This window comes from Anolis carolinensis, chromosome 6, assembly GCF_035594765.1.
Source record: "Anolis carolinensis isolate JA03-04 chromosome 6, rAnoCar3.1.pri, whole genome shotgun sequence".
In the NCBI taxonomy this organism is placed as follows: domain Eukaryota; kingdom Metazoa; phylum Chordata; class Lepidosauria; order Squamata; family Dactyloidae; genus Anolis; species Anolis carolinensis.
In genome coordinates, this window is record NC_085846.1 from 61,548,071 (window position 1) to 61,569,181 (window position 21,111).

Consider the following 21,111-nt stretch of genomic DNA (forward strand, 5'->3'; position numbering starts at 1 on the left):
GCAGTGCAGCCTGACGATAATAACAGAATATTTTCATCTTTTCTGTTCAAGAAAACTTGCACTGCATGACAGATTTATTTGCTTAACCAGATGGTATCCTTTAAGCTGAAATGCTGGAGAAATGAGAACAAATCAAAGAATAAACAACCAAGAGAAGTGAGATGAATGTCATTGTTCATGAGATTACTTGTAAATATGAAATGATATCTATATCATATATAATTGCCACAATAAATAGAATGGCTTCTTAATTTGAGCCTGCTTATACAAATCAACGAATGAGAAACTTTATTATTTATCTTCATGCAACCTCACATCCATGTAAAATAGCATAAAGCAGCACATTAAAAATAAAAACACAAAGGAGTAAAAATCAATGACAGATTTTAAAACCTGATTAATGCTAAACATAATATAGGAGCAGTGGAATTTTAAAGCCAGCAGGATGAAGAAGCTGAAAAGTCGCAAAATAAAAGTGGCTTCCAAAATCATAGTGTTTAAATCTGCCTCTGAGGCTGACAGACAAAACCAAATAATAATACAATGCAGGGTCCACTTTCTTGGGTGAATGCTCCAGTGTGGTTACTCAGAAATTTTGATGTAATGCATCAGTTTGAATGGAGAGGGATTTTAGAGATGAATAGTGCTGGCCTGCCTTCTTTGTAATTTTTGAAACTTTGGTTGGATTCCAGTCTGAGCACTGAAGAAAAACTAGTGGAGCTCCTGTATTCTAATTGGCAATGGAAAGAAACAAAGGGAGGATAATGGTGATTGTGCCACATATATATTTATTTCTTAAAAAGGTTGCTGCAACAATTAACTAGATTGATATCCAAAACACTGAATCTTGTTTTTTCTTTAAAATAACATTTTAAATGGCAGATTATAAATGGCTAGCTATATTTATGATTACCATTTAGACAGCAGAGCTTGCTAGAAACCAGTTTCCATCTTTTGTAAGTCTGTGCCCTTTAAAAGCACGGACACATGTGTACAATGTGCACACACACATGGATATTGTCATCCTTCTTGTAAAATGATTTATTGCTGTCAGATTGTAATCTAATTTTAGATGAGCTCATCTTTTCTTTGTGTCTCAGGGCCATTTAAACTTCATACCATCTTTCCCCGAAAATAAGACAGTGTCTTATATTAATTTTTGCTCCCAAAGATGCACTAGATCTTATTTTCAGGGGATGTCTTATTTTTCCATGAACAAAAAATATGAACATTTTTTATATATTGTACAGTAGTTGTCATCACAAACCAGCATAACCAGACAAACTGGGAATCCTATCAAGAATTTCTTGTTACTACCAATAATTCCATGTACAACACTATATGGTACGTACATTTACCAATCCTGCATGCTCTGGTGTTGTTTGGCGGGCATGCTTCCAAACAAAAACTTTGCTAGGTCTTACTTTCAGGGGAGGCCTTATATTTAGCAATTCAGCAAAACCTCTACTAGGTCTTATTTTCTGGGGATGTCTTATTTTAGGGGAAACAGGGTATTGCTCTCCTACCAACTCAATGAGAAAATACACTGTCCTTCACATATTAAGCATGCTATACTGACAGTTTGCTCCTGCCAATTGCTTTAGAAGTCATTAATATTGCTCTACTCATCAGCAAAAACAAATTGCTTGTATCAGAGCTTTCCTTGACCTCTGTATCCCACAGTGGGAAAACTATATGCTGTCACAAGTATGTAAGAGAGATGAAAGCTTACAAGACCTCAATATGTAGGTGAATATTCTTTTCCAAACAGAGTGTTCAAGATTTTAAGGCCTGGAAATACTACTTCACTGCATTTTCTATTCTGCTAGAAAGTACTGCATCAATTCCCATGGGTTTTGCCATACAGATTCAGTTTCCTCATAGGAGTTTGAACATCCTTTTGCAACAGCAAATGCTACCAGATCTTTGGGGATGCCTCTTGAAGAACAATGGTTAGTTTTCAGAGTTTCTGCAATTACTTGTTATGTAACAGTCATTTATAAAGTCTTGTCCCTCAATATGCCTCTATTGAGCATTTGATAGAACTTAAACTGTCACTTTGTATGCCTAAATCTCACATGCATGCACTTCTCATATGCAGGAAGTGTACACACATAAATGTGCATTTACAAATAAAAACACATTGAGAAAGCCTGAGACTCTGCACTAATTCTCGCACAGAGCAAACATCTTTCTGTTAGACCCCTGCAAGTGGATTTGTAGCTTTTGTAAATTGTATCAAGAAAACCTGTTCATGCTAACACAATTCATAGAAAGGTTACTTTTAGCAACAATAGGTTTTGTAAGGGGAAGCATATGAACCAAGGACCAAACATTCAGTTTTATAGCCTTTTTATCACTTATACATGTTGTCAAGAGACAGACGCCAATTAGCGAACAAAAATAGAGTTTATTCAGCAGATAAGCCAAAAAGTAATGTTAACACAGAAAAAACCTTGAAACACTTCACTATCAGTGCTTCAAGAGCAGTTCAAACAAAAATATAATTCAGCAACACAAGCAGGTAAAAACAAAGCTAAACAAACTTAGTGCAAACTGCACTTTCTGAGTCCAAGCCCTGCCAGCCGGCTCTGTAGTTTTCAAAGGAACAGTTCCCAAAAGAAAACACCAAATTGGTCAGGAAACAAACAAACAAACTAAGAATGCAGTAGACTGCTTCCACAATGTGGATAAAGCCGAAGGCTCCAAAAGGATGGTGAAAAGACGTCGTCCGGGATTCCAAGGTCAGGTCAGGAGATAACAAAGAGCAAGCCAGGAGTCAAAAGCCGATAGTAGTCATCAATCACAGGGCGAAGGCAGTAGCAAGGTCAAATTCCGATCCAAGGTCTGAAGAGGGTGCAGTCATCCAAAACAGGTCCACGATAAGACACAGCGAGAGCCAAGCTAGGTGATAACAGCAGATTCAAATCATAGTCCAAGTCCAGTCTTCATGGAAACACAGAGATCCCAATGGCGCCTCAGCAACACCTTGCCACACGCAAAGTGCAGTGGCCAAACATTCCCATTTTATTCCCCTTCCTCCTGGGTGACCAAACACTCACACCCAAACACCAGGTGTCCCAAATCTACTCAGAGTCTGAGTTCCACACAGCTAGAGCTCGTGGATCCGGAGTACCTAGCAATTCGTCGGAGTCCCAATCATCCTGCCCACACTTAGCCCCATGAACACTTAAAGAACCATCCTCCCTTCTCCAAGCATCCCAATTGGGATCAGCTCCTGCAGAAACCCCAGGTTCAGAAGTATCCATAGACCCCAAATCCCCAGACATCTCCGGTGGCTGTGCCCATTCAGTGCCCGCTTCCCCAGCCACCACCTGTTCCTCAGCATCCATCTCCCCATCTGAATCTTCCTCAGAAGATCCCCCATATAGCTCTCTAAGTCGCTTCCTGCGCAACTCCTCCAGTGAACCCTCATCACGAGGGTTTTTTCTTCCTCTTCGAATTCCATCCCCATCAACCATAATCCCCGAAGGCGCAGTCACAACACATGTTGTTAAAGCAGTAAAAATCATTTTCTCCTGTTTTTATAAACAGTAGTTGAGGGCTTCTGCCACTAACAACTCCTTTTTCAGTGGCTGGAACCCATATCCACAGCCTGCTAGGAGAGAGGGTGGCTTGGAGGCTTGGTCAAACCTCTAAACCACTTTCCCTCTACCGGACGGTAGAAGTAATATATGTATACCTAAAACAGAAGGCAGCTTCAAGGGCTAGTTCATGCCTCTGAGCCAGATGCAAAAACTACAACATTGGAGAAGATGCAGTGGTACCCAGAGCTCTCAAATAAGGTTTAGACAGAAGTCATAATGATTTCTTAGTATGACCTTCCTTGGATTTGTTGCTCCAGACATTATTGGACTCAGAGATATGGTAGATTCGCCCCTCCCCCCCCCCCCCCCCAAAAAAAAGACCAGCCTATTAAAAGATGTCATAGTATGTCCCTCTTCAAAGATTCAAATATTCTGGGAAGCAACTTGTTATAAAATGCATCATTTCTTAAGTAGAAAGCAATGCTCGGACAGAAACAAAAGAATGAAGCTTTAGCAGAATGTAGCAAATCTTCAAAGTTCAAGTCATTGGACCAGAAGTTTTCAAACACTGGAGGGAGTGGATGGCAGATTCTCAAGCACTTAGTCAACTGATGTCTCACACAGTAACCTCCAACTAAAATACAGTATATTAGCTTTAATATAAGTTATCACAGGGGCAATAAGAAAATTTGCCTTATCACCAAGTAATTTCTCAAAACACAACATAGTTCAAAATGAACCATCTATACTACCTTCAATATGATTTCCACATTACTAATACACAATTTAATGGAGATTAAATGTGAATTAAGCTCAGATAGCAAAAGAAGATAATCTTATAAACATATTGCATTTAGGCTGAAAGAGCTAACGTAAATCAGAAATAAATATGAAATGCTGCTGTTGAAACAAGTGAAGCCAAATAAACGTTCCTTTTGAATAATTGTCCTTTCTTCTTCAGTAACTGTATTTGATAAAAGCAATAAAAAGGGTATTTCTAATATTAAGCAATAGTGCCTACAAAATTAATATGACAGAGCACAGAAACTACTAAGGCAAACAAACAAATCCCAAAGGGAAGAAAAGCACTTTTGGTGCTCATACAAAATCCGGAAAACAGAAGCTAATATGCCTGATGGGTTAATTCCACAAAACTTTTGCTGAAAGATTGACAATTCTATTTCTATTATGCAGTACAACAAAAATGTAGAGGTGGATAAGAAAATCCATCCTCTTGGTGGTCCTTTTTTCCTTCTTAGAACATTTCTGTTGCATTAGGCTTGTAATGCATTAGCCTTGGGTATTAAAACATCTGGAGAAAAGATACTTTCGATTTCTCATTAAAGTCCCTATTTAAGAAACAGCAATTGAAACCACAGAATTACAGACTGTTTGAAATGCCTAGTAGTCAACTCCAATTAAGACATATCCACATATTACAATTGGACAGCTATTAACTGTTAAATTATTCATCTTTATCATTTGTTCCCAAGCTCTCTTTAATGGTAATGCAGGAAACAGCTCACAAACCATCGGCAGATTTATTTGGGTTTTGTTGACTGCAATTAGGAGAGATGTGACACAGTAGGAAAAGAGACCGGTTCACTGTGAGACCTGCTACTCACTCTCTTACAGTGTAACGGCCCCCCTTCCAACTGTACATTGCTGCGGGGAATCTAGACCAACAGAGTGGCCCACAGACTATTACTTGCTATGCCGATGCTGACTAAGTCAGAAGGAAAGACTGGAAATAGTAAAGCATTACCAAAACAGATAGGGTATTTTGGGGAACTGTATATTCTCCAGATTGTAATAATATGAAATTGCTTTATTTGCTGGTCAGAATAATTATATAACAAAGCCAAGCACCTCAGAAAATGATAATACCTATACATCATTAAAATACACACTATTATAATAATTTATTTTCTGCCTTTATTTTAATTCAGCATTTGAGAGGAAGAATGCTTGCATGACACACAGGTGTGTGGTGACTTACAGAGCAAAAGGTATTAAAGTTATTTTGATCCTTGAGGGTTTTCAAATGGAACACCTTTGATATGTGAAACTAAGACAGAACTAATAGGAGGCAGTATGCCTATCTAAGTAAGAAAGAAAATATATGTCCACACTGTATCCTCAATTATGAGTGGAGGACATTTCCATTGTAGGGCAATACTTACCTCTTATTTTTGCTATGTCCTTGTTCTTCCTGAACCTCCCTCCAACACATACTCATAAACTATTATACTTAAAAATAAATTAAAAAGCAACAGTTGAGCCTAGTTTCCTATAGTATGGTCAATGCCAGGCCTGTATGACCTGCAGCCCTCCAGGTATTTGGGTCTCCAACTCCTCGAAGCCCTTGTCAGCTTGTCCAGTGCTCAGGGATTCTAGGAGCTGAAGTTCAAAACACCTGAAGGACTGCAGGTTGTGCAAGCCTGGTCTACAGGAAAGGATATAGCTGACATAGGCCTCATTGCAGTATTTTATTTTAGAAGCCAAATTAACTCAGAGCTTTTCTTAGGTTGAGGCTCAAGACTGCATGTATACTATTAGTAGCATAATTTCAGAGCCAAGCAAGTTCCCACATTTTCTATCATGCAGTGTGCTGAACATTTGAATTCATCGAGATCTAACTGAAGAATCAAGTAATGAATTATGCATATACCTGTTTGCTGAGCAGTCTGTGGCATTTGTGGATTTCGTTGCGCATTGTACTGAACTGAGGCCATGGGTCTGTACTGCTGAGTTGCTGAGGTAGGGTATTGACCAGATGGGTAATAATACACAGGCATCTGCGGAAAAAAAGTGTATTATAAAGTCTTTAAAACTGTGCAACAAATTGCTCAACCACATAATAATAATTTTAATGAAATCCAGAAATTGCTGTTTTGCAGGGGAGGGGTCTTAAAAATCTGTTAATCTTGGGAAAAGCTGCACAAAGGGTGGATTTTTCAAAGGAATAGTAAATATACTAGTGGCAGGAATATTACAGATATTTACAGATATATGGTATTAAATATTTTGAAAATGACAACTACACACATTCTGCCAAAATGTGATGTCCATAATGTTGTTGTGAATGAGTCTTCTGAGGCTGTTAGTACTAATGGTGGGATCAGGAGGGGAAGAAAGACGCCTTGCGAGGAAGGCTCATTGGAAGATTTACACAGGAAAAGGATCAGGGAAATACTTGAGGAATTCTCAGATGAGGATTCATTCAGGGATCTGGAAGGGGATCCTGAGGTGGGAATGACTGTTGAAGACCGGGTGGTGGTGGAAGAGGTTGGCATGGACTGGACACGGGCTCCGGAGGATCTTGGGGAGGAAACTGGGTCCATGGATGCTGAGGACGCAGGAGAAGCTTGGGCTCCTTCAGAAGCAGACCCCACATGGTCTGCCTGGAGGAATGAGGGTAATTCCACAGGTGTGGACAGGGTTGGGTGTGGGCAGGGCGATTCTGGCTCTGATGAGGAACTTGGGACGCCTGATCCTAGGATGTTGGTTGTTTGGACGCCCAAGGAAACCTAAATAAATTAGGGGCTTTTGGCCATTGTGGTTTGTGTGTGGTAAGCGCCATTGGGTTTCTTGTACGTGACTCTGAAGACTGGCTTGGGACTTTGCAACCGATGTAAATTAATCCAGGTTATTCTACGGGAGGCTGGAACTGTGTGGGTTTTTTCTTGGACTGCATTGTTATTACTATTTTGCATTAGTTGCTGCTCGCCTCCAACATTTTGGCTCTTTGTGCTATCCCGCGACATGGACTTTGCTATGACGACTTCACCCTTTGGACCTTGGACCGGAACTCGGCATATCTCTTTGCTCTTAAACTTGGCTTGGCATCATTCCCATGTTCGTGGCTGACTTCTGTTGCTGACTGCTGGCTTCACCTTCGACTCTGACACTGTTCTCCAATCCTGACTCCGGACCAGTTTGACTTCGCTACGACGTTTCGTTCCCTTGACATCTGGCTTGGCTTTTGACTCCGCAGCGGCTTGTCGCTATTGCCTCAGCGTTTTCCAGCTTTGTTTGCCTGCGCCGCTTTTGGCGAAGAACTTTAGCCCGGTTTGGGCTTTCTTTTTAGTTTTGGGCTTCTTGCCATACTATTGGGTTTTGGGGAGGTTTTGAGCCTTTGGGATTTCTTGCCCTTGTTTGTTTTGCCGTTTTGACTCTGCCTTGCAATTTTGAGCTGTTTTCAAGTACTTTAGTTTTAATCTGGATTATATCTCCAGATAATCCGGATTATATTCCGGTTGCGTTTTTGAGGTTTCTTTGCTCTGAACTGTTTAATCACACTGAAGTTAAAGTGTTGTGAGTTCTCAGGACTTTGTGCTGAGCTTTTTTGAGTTATTTTTGAATAAACCATATTTATCTAACTGGCTGGCGTCTGACCTTTGACTGTTGTGACTGCGCCTTCGGGAATTATGGTTGATGGTGATGGGATTCGAAGAGGAAGAAAAAACCCTCGTGATGAGGGTTCACTGGAGGAGTTGCGCAGGAAGTGACTTAGAGAGCTATATGGGGGATCTTCTGAGGAAGATTCAGATGGGGAGTTTGGGGAAATGGATGCTGAGGAACAGGTGGTGGCTGGGGAAGTGGGCACTGAATGGGCACAGCCACCGGAGATGTCTGGGGATTTGGGGCCTATGGATACTGCTGAACCTGGGGTTTCTGCAGGAGCTGATCCCACTTGGGATGCTTGGAGAAGGGAGGATGGTTCTTTAAGTGTCCATGGGGCTAAGTGTGGGCAGGATGATTGGGACTCAGACGAATTGCTAGGTACTCCGGATCCACGAGCTCTAGCTGTGTGGAGTTCGGACTCTGAGTAGATTTGGGACACCTGGTGTTTGGGTGTGAGTGTTTGGTCACCCAGGAGGAAGGGGAATAAAATGGGAATGTTTGGCCACTGCACTTTGCATGTGGCAAGGTGTTGCTGAGGCGCCATTGGGATCTCTGTGTTTCCGTGAAGACTGGACTTGGACTGTGATTCGGATGTAAGTTATCTGGGACTTCTCTGCAGCAGAGGGATGGAACTCTGTGGGTTTCCCTGGACTGCATTCTGATTGCTATTTCTAGCTGCTGATACCATCGTGGCTTGGCTCTCTGTGTCTTATCGTGGACCTGGTTTGGATGACTGCACCCTCTTCGGACTTTGGATTGAATTTGACCTGGCTTCTGTCTTCGCCCTCTGACTGACGACTACTCCCGGCTTCTGACTACTGGTTTGCCTTTCGGAATTTGCTGCTGCCTCCTGACCTGACCTTGGATTCTCCTGACGACGGCTATTCATCATCCCTTTGAAGCTCTCGGCTTTATCTGCACCATGGAAGCAGTTTAGTGCTCTTCTGGTTTGTTTGTTTTCAAACCAGTTTGCTGTTTTTCTTTTGAGAACTGTCCCTTTAAATCCGCAGAGCCGGCTGTCTGTTTTCAGAAACGGTTTGGAGCCAAAAGAGGCTTTTGCACTTTCAGTTATACTCTGCAGCTTCTGGAAGGTTTCAAGCCTTTGTTTATTTTGCATATTTTCTAGCAGTCAACTCAATTTGTTCTCCAAAGCTGAATTGAAGCGTCTTTTAGTTTTTATTGAATGCCAGCGTGGGAAAATAGCGTGGCTTGTTTTTGAGTTATTTTTGTCCAAACTACTCTTGAAACACTGATAAGTGAAGTGTTTCAAGGATACCTTCTGTGTTTATGTTACTTTTGGCTTATCTTCTGAATAAACTCTGTTTTGTTTGTTAACTGGCGTCTGACTCTTGACATTGACAGTCCTTCTTTTGGCAATGAGCCTAGTGTTGAATTTTAGCTCAATTACAGTTTATCAGGAAGTATCATATTATGAATACTTTAATCTTAATAACAACAACAAAGAATAGAAGCAATTAAAAAGGATTTCTTTTGCAAGTGGTGAACGTCAAGTGAGAAGCTGGCTAGGTCTGGGAAGAACCAGCCACTCACAGCTCACTGAACACTGTGAAGAGGCAATCTACATGGGAAAAGGTTACAATTTGCAGGCTTGTATGTAAAATGTTTTAGTTAGACCAGTCAGAGATAGAGTGAAAACCTTTTTAAAATGGATAAGATCTGAATAGGGTTTTGGGAACAGGGAGTATAGCAAGAGTTCATGGAGTTAATGTTTAACTTATTTGTCATAAAATAGATATTTTTAATTTCTTCTATTAATTTCAGTGTCAGACTTCTTACACTTATTTATTTATTTATTTATTATTCAAACTTATATGCCGCCACTCCCCTAGAGCTCAGGGTGGCTCACAAGAACAGGCTAGAATCTAAAACAATTTAAAAATAGCAGTAACAGAAATCAAAAGCCTGCCAAAACAGGTGTGTCTTACATGCCCTGTGAAAGGCTGATAAGTCCCATAAGTGAAAACAGAATACTAGCCACATTTTACATTGTTGAACTCACTGATCAATACAGCCACTTTTGCAGCATTGAGGTCTCTTTGAGGCCTGAGTACCACATATGTTGCCCCTTCTCTAATTGTTTTGAATATTCACACCACTTATACTGCTTTATAAGGTGGTAAGTGTTATGGATGAGTCTCTGAGTAGTAGTAACAACAGGGAGTTGGAGAGTAGGCAGGTAGAAAGGTCTACTCGGGAACAAGATCCTATAGAAGAGCAACAGCAGGAGAGGATTCGGCAAATACTTACTGAACCCACTGATGAAGAGTCTTTTGAAGGGTTTGATAGGGATGCTGGGTTTGATAATGAAGCAGTTTCTATGAAAAGTGCTGAGAGTGACACTGATGAGGTTGTGGATGAGATGGAATGGACAAAAGTAGCAGAAGTGGGTGAGGAGCCTACAAGTAGTGGCACATTCAGAAGATCAGTTGGGAATGAAACTTGGAGGGAAGATGATTTGTCTGCTATTTGGGAGGATGTAAGTAGAAGCAAGAGAAGGGCTGCTTGGCAGGCAAGGCAAAGAGCAGCTCGGGCAGCACAACTGGTAGAAGCAGTGGGGCGTTGGATGATGGTTGTCTGATTCTAGTTTGGAGGAGAATGCAGAAGCAGCTGAGGGTGGGGCGTTGGCTGATTGCAACTCAGAGGAAGGCTTGTAAATAAAAGGAGGGCTGGTTGCAATAGGGACCTTGCGACTGGCAAAGTGTATGCTGGGTTGCATGTTATGTTGGGTCATGATTCCTGTGAGCCCTGTGATTCCTGAACTTTGTGGATTCTTTGGGATTTGCTACTGTTCTTGGTTTGGACCTCGGATCACTTCTGGACATTGTGTTCGCTCTTGTGCCCTGACTTTGGACTGGATGTTGATGCAGCTGCGGTATCCTGTTTGCTGTGGATGACCCCTGGACCGGCTTGATTACGACTTTACTTCATCTTGGATTTTTTAGGACTTTGGGACTCCTTTTTGACTGGTTGGTCTGTGTTTGTTTTTCATAGAATCATAGAATCATAGAATAGTAGAGTTGGAAGAGACCTCATTCCAACCCCCCGCTAAGAAGCAGTCCAACCCCCCGCTAAGAAGCAGGAAATCGCATTCTTAGCGAATACTATTTTGCTGCTGTTAAGCATTTTTGATTCTTTTGAGCTGTTTCTTCATTAAACTATTGTTACTTTGTACTTGGGACTGACTTCGTGGTATCTGTACCTTGACAGTAAGTGTTGTGAATGCACCTTCAGAGACTGTGGATGATAGTGGTGGGATCAGGAGAGGAAGGAAAAACCCTCGCAAGGAGGGCTTATTGGAGGATTTGTTTAAGAAAAGGGTAAGGGAGACTGATGGGGAGTCTTCTGAGGAGGATTCATGTGGGGATCCTGAGGTGGAAATGGATGCTGGGGAACAACTGTTAACAGAGGAATTGGGCACGGACTGGGCACGGGCACCGGAGATGCTTGGGGACGAATCGGGGCCCATGGATACTGCTGATGCTGGGGAAGCTTGGGTGTCTTCAGAAGCAGATCCCATTTGGTCTGCTTGGAGGAGTGAGAGGGGGTCCACAGGTGTGGATAGAGTTGGGCATGGGCAGGATGATTGGGACTCTGATGAGGAATTAGGAATGCCTGACCCAAGGGCATTAGCTGTGTGGAGTTCTGATTCAGATTAAGAAGTTGAGACACCTGCTCTTTGGGCGTGGATAGTTTGGAAGCCCAGGGAGACCTGGATATATTGGGGTTGTTTGGCCATTATACCTTGCGTGTGGCAAGGTGTTGCTGGGCGCCGTTGGGTTTCCTGTGTGTGTTACTGAAGACTGGACTGGGACTTTGCAATGGATGTAAGTTTAATCTGGGTTATTCTGCAACAGAGGGCTGGAATTGTGTGGGTTTTCCTGGACTGCACTGTTATTATTATTTTGTATTAGCTGCTGTTCACCCTTGTTGCTTTGGCTCTCTGTGCCATTTCATATTGTGACCTTCTTGGATGACTTCAACCTCTCAGACCTTGGACTGGAACTTGACTCGGCTTTGCTCTTCACTCTCAATCCGTGGCTTGGCGTCGCTCTCTATTCCGTGGCTGTCTGCTGTTGCTGACTACTACCTTCACTCCTGATACCGATGCTGTCTGCTTATCCCGACTTCGGACCGGCTTGACGACGTTCTCCCGCTCTGCTCCTTAAACTCCTAGCTTGGCATTTGCTTCTGTAGCAGATTGGCACTGCTGGTTTATCCCGACTTCAGACCGGCTTGACAACGCTTTCTCGCTTTGCTTCTTTAATTCTTGGTTTGGTGTATGTTCCAGCAGCGGTTGCTGCGAGCTCGCCAGTGTCTCGCTGTTTCACTGGCTTTGCTGCTCTCAACTGGGAGTTCCCTAGCTCAGTTTGGGCGTTTGTTTGTTTTGAACTCCCTTTTTGTACTTTTGAGTTTTGGGAAAGGTTTGTGGGCTTCAATACTGCTTGCTTTAGTTCATGCCTCCATTTTTCAGCCCATTGTGAACTTTTGTTCTAGAACTTTAAGTTTAACCCGGATTATATCTCTGGCTAATCCGGATTATTTGCCAGTTCTTGTTTTTTGGGGTTTTACCCGCTTGTTCTACTTAATAACACTGAAAGTTAAGTGTTTTAAGTCTTTTTAGTTTGTTGAGCTATTTTTTGTACTGTTGCTTTAATAAACTCTATTTTGCTCTCTAATTGGCGTCTGACTTTTGACAGTAAGGGTGCCCCTCATAACCCATACTGTATATTGTTGGATATCCATACATCTGTAGCCAACTCATAGCAACTTAGATTTGTTTTTTGTATAATACCTTGTAAATATATCTATCCATAAAGAATTAGGCCATAGGGTAATTATTTTTTTAATTGACTAAAAGCGAATGCTTTTGTTACATACTTTGTTTGTATTAGATAGGGAAAATTAATATGATTTAGATGATTAATGGATAACTTTTGACAACAACCAAGCATTCATAACTTTCTTAAGAAGAGACATCTCAACCAAATAGTATAAAATAAGTTAATAACAAAATGGGAGAATAGTTTAATGGCAACACAAGAGAAATTCTAAGTTTTTGAAATTCAGTTCAAATGTGATGTGAATATCCTGCTGAAAACTATTTCAGAGGTGAACAAATGGAAGTTTATATGCTATATATCAAAATCAACTGACCATTAGTCAAGGCAAATAGTAAGAATGGAATTGGTTTCCACATTCAATAGATACAGACATTAACTTTTGTTCGTTTCTAGGAGGAAGAAACCACTGATATGATGCATAGGACATGATGTGATGTGGGATATGATGGGGGAGAAAGAGATACAGCTAGATGCACACAGTATATTAAAGTACTTTGGCAATGTGCTTTGATTCTCTGTCTTAATGTTGATCATTCATGCATGTTTTTGATAAGGGTTACCAACTTGATATCTCAGAAGAATGTTGCGGCAATATATTCCATAATATTCTTGCAAATATAAAAGTAGTAAGTCCTAAGAACTTTATCTACAATTTATGATCTTACTGTCTGTTATATTTTACATTTTTGCCTATCCAAACAAGTATGTTCCACAAATATGAAGTCATTTTGGAGACATTACTTTATTCTTCCAATTCAGGTCTATTTTTGATTACAGCTCAGTTATCACCCCACTGCATGTTAATTTATCACAGAAACCATTGTTGGTGAGATACATGAATTTGAACTAGGATACTGGTCACTGACATAGTATTACTGGCAATGCTTTTAATAAAACTGTTACCAAAGAAATGCAAGGTCCGGAGTTGTGAAATATTTTTCCTAAAGCTGGGCACAAAGTAGACATGTTCTTCCACATAAAATAAAAATTGGATTGCTCTGGGCATTTTCTAGTCATCAGCTTGCTACAGAGAATTCTGTCAGAGAACAATCAGATAAGAGGCTGGGCAGTGAAAAAGTACTCTTGTTAAGTTTCTAAAAGGATGCCTCAGTCAATTTGAGACAAAGCTGGGCTGCAAGTGAAGAACAAATGCTTTCTAACCCTCTTAGATGTGTCACTTTCTAAATCTGTCTGCTTTTTTGATGCAAAATGGGGAACTGAGCTTTAAAAGGCAGCCATAAAGACAGCTTTAATTAAAGTTTAATATATTAATGTGCAATATCTTTAGACTCCCAGGCTCAGCCAACTTCATTTTTTGTCCCTTCAAATATAATCTTACACTGACTGGACACACTCCCATGTTGCCATTTGTCATCCATGAGACTGGATCTGACAGAAAGGCAAGCCAGTGGCTCCTAATATTACAGAAACTAATTAGGCATTTATATACAAGCCTCATTACTTTGATACCAAATATGACACCAGAACACCATGATACCAAGAATGATTTCACATATTTTTTGGATGACTGAACTGTATCATTTTGCAAGATCAAATAGTGGAGTTTCCCTGCACCCATGACTAGTGGAAATAAACTAATGTGGCCTCGCTGTCTACTTTATGAGATATCTATGGAATCAAAATCATGTTGATCATGAACCGGCTGAAAAACCCACTGAAAAACATGGCACTGGTTTGCAGTCTTCCCAAGGCAGTTGTCATACCTGCACTATCCTTCCAAAACAAAAAGCTTTTACCATGCAGCGGCAGGGCTACATTGTTTCAATAACATGTGTAACTCTGAGACACATAGGATTAAGCCAATAACTTTTTAAATTCCATCACAGAATCCTCACCCTAATGAAAGGTGAGGGGGAATTATATCGTCTCACATCTTTCAAAGCTTTATATTTTACTAAGATGATGTGGGGGAAAGCCAGAGGGGACTTTTTTATGAGGTGGGCACCATCCTGCCTCGGCAAAATTAAAATATGTTTAGTTCATTTGATGAAAGGGCAGGTAGTCCAATGGGATTCTGTATTCTAGGTTTCAAAGCACCAGTGCTTTGATCTGTCCTCTTCCTACTCTACTTCCAAAGACAAGAGCAACCTGTGAAAACTTCACTCTTTTCAATATTTTGGAATTTAAAGTACAGTAGAGTCTCACTTATCCAAGCCTCGCTTATCCAAGCCTCTGGTTAATCCAAGCCATTTTTGTAGTCAATGTTTTCAATATATCGTGATATTTTGGTGCTAAATTCATAAATACAGTAATTACAACATAACATTACTGCTTATTGAACTACTTTTTCTGTCAAATTTGTTGTATAACATGAAGTTTTGGTGATTAATTTGTAAAATCATAACCTAATTTGATGTTTAATAGGCTTTTCCTTAGTCCCTCCTTATTATCCAAGATATTCGCTTATCCAAGCTTCTGCTGGCCCGTTTAGCTTGGATAAGTGAGACTCTACTGTAATACTTAATATTTCCTTTCTTGTTAACTCACACATAAGGTAATGAACTGGTTTTATACTCTGGTTCTCAAGAGAGAAAGCATGATCTTAAAAAACATGTTTTGGCACAATTGCATTTTAACTGTTCTCTCTGTCAGATTCTAGCAGTCTCTCACTGGTTTCTTCAGTTTTATCTCTGCACAACGCCGAATAATAAGTTTAGATGAAAATACAAAATGAGCAAGAAAATTACCACTGTTTTGTTGCTCTAGGATCAGATCATTAACATGTAGAGTACATGTTCTGTGATTACAGACACAACTGGATGCTTCTCTGCTGACCCCTGTTCTGCACCAGCTATTAATTAATTGGCCATGTCATGGAGGCTCCCCACAGATAGCTGGTGAAATTTGAGTGGATAAGGGTCATTGGGCAAAGGGAAGTGCTTAATTTTCTACCCTATAATGAGCCCAAACCAATACCTGTCAGTATTATCTGATATATGTTTTAGGATCCAGTTTATGTATGTGCATATCAGTACCACACAATCTTTTCCATGACTATGTTATACAGTTATACAGGGATTACTTTTCCCTGGCCAGCAAGTTATTACATCTAAAGATAATATGCAATTAGCACTATTTCTTTCCATATCTTTTCCCCCCAGTCCTCTAATATCATGACTGAAGATAGGACTTGGAGATTTTTTTTGCATTTATTTGATTATTCTTTTATATTAAAAGGTATGGGAGGAGCCCCGGTGATGAAGTGCGTTAAAGCACTGAGCTGGAGACCGAAAGGTCCCAGGTTCAAACCCCAGGAGCGGCGTGAACGGCTGCTGTTAGCTCCAGCTCCTGCCAACCTAGCAGTTCGAAAACATGCAAATGTGAGTAGATCAATAGGTACCGCTCCGGCGGGAAGGTAATGGCGCTCCATGAAGTCATGCCGGCCACATGACCTTGGAGGTGTCTACAGACAATGCCGGCTCTTCAGCTTAGAAATGGAGATGAGCACCAACCCCCTGAGTCAGACATGACTGGACTTAATGTCAGGGGAAACCTTTACCTTTACCTTATGGGAGGATATAAGGCTATTGTAGGTGTAGAGATACCACATCTTCTACAATTTTCAAAAGCCACTTTACCTTCTTAAATTATAACAATGAACAGTACTTTTCCAAAATTTCTGAAAATGCCCTAGAAGTAACACTGGTGAGATACCACATCTTAATTCAAAATTGCAGCTCCCCTAGTCATAACCAAACATCAACACAAACAAAAAGTGGTTGCTAGAAATAGTATTATATGAAAGCTGAGTAGCACAACCTGGGTATCACAATTAGATAGACACAGTGAAGACATCTGCTTTTGCACTTTGCTACTCTACTGCTGAATACGCATGCCTAGGGTGGAATACATCTCACCACATGAAAACAGTGGATGTGGCCCTTAATGAGACATGCCACATTATCACAGGATGCCTACGCCCTACATCACTGGAGAAATTATACTGATTAGCCAGTACTGTACCACCCGACATTCGTCGGAAAGTAACAGCCAGTAATGAAAGGACCAAGGCATTGACATCTCCGGCCCATCCTCTATTTGGATATCAGCCAGCATGCCAATGCCTTAAATTAAGAAACAGCTTCCTAGGATCCACAGAGGTATTGGCAGGAACACCTCAAGAATCCAAAAGTGAAAATCCAAAAGTGGCAGGCTAAAACCTGGAACTTCAATCAGTGGCTGATACTAGGTGAGAAACTCCCCCCTGAGAACTCAGAAGACTGGGCAACTTGGAAGGTGCTGAACAGACTGCCCTCTGGCACCACAAGATGCAAAGCCAATCTTAGGAAATGGGGATACAAAATGGAGTCCACGACATGTGAGTGCAGAGAAGAGCAAACCACAGACAACTTACTACAATGCAGTCTGAGCCCTGCCACATGCACAATAGAGGACCTTCTTATAGCGACACCAGAGACACTCGAAGTGGCCAGCTTCTGGTCAAAGGAAATCTAGTATAATACTAAATGTTTAACTTCATGTTTTTAAATACATTATAGCAGTATCCTTAATTCACTTCTGACATGATAATTAAAATCAACACAAACAAAATCAGGGAAGGAATTGGTATTTTTGATATCTATCTATTGATCTCAATAATTCAAAATAAAGATGGAGGAATGAAGCAAAAAAAGAGTGAAAAAATAAATGAGAGACAGATGGACTATAATATTTCAAAGTAATGGGATACTCTTCAATTGTAGTTTTCTCTACTAATATTTTAGAATTTAGCTCTTCATTACAACCCATATGTGAAAGAGTTAGCATTTTGTCAATAACCACTCTCCATATTCTGTGGGGCTATCCAAGAGGCAGACTGGGATATATGCAAACAGTAAAACCTAATCAGTTTTAGGAAGCCAGTATCCAACATAGATCCATCCTAGATGTTCAACTCAATTCAATATGATTCCCTGCTACTATTTCTACTAGAGGCAATGTGCCAAGTATGACTCCACACAAGAAAAACAGGAACCAAAGATGTACTGTTCAGCTCCTTCCAAATGAATAACACCATCGAGATACATCTTGATGCACAATTGGGAATTGAAAGCATTAGATTCAAAAGGGCATCTGTATGAACCTTCATACATCAGTATACGTATATCCCCAGCTCATCATTCAGCTGAATGTGTCTTCCAGAAAGATAATTCAATTTTCAGTGATCAATCAGTGATTACTCATGTCATACATGGAAGTCATTATAAATGCTATACTCAATGAGTGATGACTTGCACTTGAATGGGCCAGGAAACTTGTTTAATTCAAAGAAGACAAGATAAATTATCTATACAACTGACTTGCTTCTTCATGTGAATCCACCATCTGCCTTCCTCTTGTTTGGTCAATTTATTAAATAAGCAACGCCCAGGAACACATCTATTTTATATACCTGTAGTTGCAGTTGCAGGCTGGATGGACATCTGTCAGGGGTACTTTGTGCTTTTTCTGCATGGCGGGGGTTGGATTAGATGGTCCATATGGTCTCTTTCAACTCTACTATTCTGTGATTCTATATGAAATGTCTATGTATTCAGTAGTCATGTATTTCTGAATATGATCCTTGGTTATCATTCCCCTAATGCCTATGTTACCGAAGCCCTGCAAAGCTAATACAAATAAATGTGTAAGGATAAGGGAGGAAACATTCAGAAATATACACTTACCTGAGCAGACGGCAGCTGCTGTACATAACCTTGTGGTGGAGGCGGGGGCTGAAGCACTTGTTGGGCTACTGGTGGTCCTGAACTTGTAAAGCTTCCTGGGGGGAGCTGCTGGCTGGGAGATGCCATGACGTAACCAGTCTGTGAGGACTGCTGTATAATAGATGATGGGTAGACAGGACCAGAGGGTGAATCTGAGTTGTCTCCTGATGACTGACGACTTAAACTCATCTGGCTAAACTGTGTTGTCATGTCATCTCGCTGTGAGGCAAAAGTCAATTCAAAATTATCAGAATGGATATTTGGAAAACAAAAAATGGGTTTAAAAAAGCACACATAAGAAGCAAGAGACAGTACATTTTGACACATAAACATGCAATAAAATGGGCAAAATAAGCAAACAAGCCCAGTCCTGGAAGTGATGATAAAAATCCTAAGAAATATAATTCTGCTCATATATCTGAAGACAAAAGTAGCATTTTCACCATCTCAAAGATCCAAAAGTTTTTTACAAGCACAATTATTCATAGATCTTCAACAGATAGATGTTGTCTAATCTAATCTATTGTTTACATGTATTATCATTTCTTCAGTGTCAGCAAAGAATACGTATTTAGACTTTTACCTCCATCTTCTCCATAAAATAACGCAAATTAACGGATTCATAGAATCACAAGATTCAAAGTGACCATACGGGCCTTCCAGTTTAACTCTCTGCCATTCAGGAAAAGCATGATTATTCATACAGGCAAGATATACATTTATATAATTTTCTCATCAACACCATTTCTAACAGTTCTCAATAAGGCTACAAATAAGGCTAAAATCTTTTAATGGCAATAGACATTTCTAGAAAAATATGTTAATCTGGATTGCCCATAAAGAGATAAAATTGAAATAACTTTTCCCTGCAAAACACATTTGTGTGAAACATTTCAATTGAGGTAGTACTTTTCACTTCAGAGTGAAACCTTAAAGGGTTATTCAGTTCTCCTCTTGTTTTCAAGGACTAGCAAAAATGTGATGTTTTGGAATGTCATTCAAAGTTAGCAAATGAGGGAAAAGCAACAGTGTAGGCCAGGGGCAGGGGGAGGGAAATACATCTCATCCTATATTAAAGTGTAATCAGTAATAATTATGATCTCTACGTTGCATGACAAACTTTGACTTTCATGTAGAGGTTCCTATGTTCATGTGAACTTTTTACTGCCTTAATGTTTCTTCCGTCCATTCAATCATTTGGTGGTGGCTGCTGCTGCTGCTGCTGCTGCTGCTGCTGCTGCTGCTGCTGCTGCTGCTTCTTCTTCTTCTTCTTCTTCTTCTTCTTCTTCTTCTTCTTCTTCTTCTTTTTACAAGTTTTTTATTTCATTTTCACAGTTTTATGACATAAAGGAAAGGGAAGAATAGGAAGAGAAAAAAAGGATGGGAGATAGTAGAAAAATATATGTTGGACACAGAGTTATGTTAGTAAATTAATTGTCTATTGAGTCTATTGTATCACCGGGGGTGTAAAGAGGGGGGAGGGGTTGTTATACATATTCTCTCATATGAAGGAGTTCCATCTACAATATCTTCTATTCCAAAAGCAAATGGATTTTTATCATATGGCATTCACATTGCTCTTTCTATTTTAATATAGGCATCAAATTGTTGCCAATTTTGTACGCCCCCCTGAGTCCCTTCGGGTGAGAAGGGCGGGATATAAATGTTGGAAATAAATAAAATAAATAAATATTGTCTCAACTTTTTCTTATCTTCTCCTCTGAGCCTAGCTAGCCTAGCCTAGCTCAGAGGTGGCTACTTCTTGATCCGAATGCTTGGCTAGTACTAAACTGAAAGTAAGAAAATGCCAAAGTCTATTTGGCTGTCTAATCCAATCACAGAAGAGATGGGAAAGTACTGGAAACAAATGAAGTGGCAATCTCTACTACCATCTCCAGCAGAAACCAGCCAAAGTCATGCTGCATGGGTCTATAAGACTCTACTGTTGGAGAATACATAATCTCTGAACTGTACTATGAACACATCACTTGTGCCAATTTTTTCTTGTGGCAAAAGTTTGCTTTCTTTATAGAAATCGTTCTTTCCTATGTACAAAATCCTTTTTTCTGTGCAGAACCCCCACATACATTTGCACACATAAGTCCTGATATACAAAGGTTTTCACATGCTAGGGTTCTCCCTGTTACAGTTTACTGACACTTTCCTTATTTAATATCACTCTTTTCAAATGTTTTCAGATATTCTGACCCGAGACTTGCTGGAGTCACTCAAGTGCCCTGAGCTTCAGCTCCCTGGGATGACCTAAGTTCACCTCATCACTCCTGTATCTCAGACAGTGAGCCCAATAGAAGCCTGCTTTCTCCTGATATGGCAAAATCTCCCTTCTTTTAAAAGGCCAAAGGGATGGGGCTGCTTCCCTATAACAAGTTCCTTGATTCTTTATACAAAGTCCATGATGGTAACTGATAGGGAATTGTTAGTTCTACTCTGTCATCTGTCAGCTTCTCCTACAACTATCTCTTTTTATTGTATGAGGAAGAAGCCTATTATGGCAGGTTTGGCCACATCTATAATAATGGGGCTCTTTTGGTCCAGTAGATTAAACAT

At 40.3% G+C, this 21,111-nt stretch overlaps 1 protein-coding gene, 1 long non-coding RNA gene and 1 other non-coding gene across 20 annotated transcripts in view; 1 reads left to right on the plus strand and 2 right to left on the minus strand.

Moving 5' to 3' along the window:
* arpp21 (cAMP regulated phosphoprotein 21) overlaps nucleotides 1-21,111 on the minus strand; it is a 249,253-nt gene that overhangs the window by 58,580 nt on the left and 169,562 nt on the right. For 17 of the 18 annotated variants that reach the window (XR_010007195.1, XM_062984203.1, XM_062984205.1 and 14 more), the window contains 2 exons: nucleotides 18,505-18,762; nucleotides 6,220-6,346 (listed from right to left, as the gene is read on the minus strand). Coding sequence is in view for 16 of the 18 variants with exons in the window: in XM_062984203.1 (XP_062840273.1) it covers nucleotides 6,220-6,346; nucleotides 18,505-18,762 (385 nt within the window). In the remaining 2 variants the exon portion in view is untranslated. The remainder of the gene's footprint in view (nucleotides 1-6,219; nucleotides 6,347-18,504; nucleotides 18,763-21,111) is intronic. The other variant, XR_010007196.1, reaches the window with a different exon arrangement.
* The window catches only part of LOC134299948 (uncharacterized), an 88,007-nt gene that overhangs the window by 57,853 nt on the left and 9,043 nt on the right, over nucleotides 1-21,111 (plus strand). The gene's annotated exons all lie outside the window — the stretch shown is intronic.
* On the minus strand, nucleotides 5,121-5,216 carry mir128-1 (microRNA mir-128-1). Its single transcript, NR_129839.1, has one exon. It is a non-coding gene; the product is annotated as a microRNA mir-128-1 (primary transcript).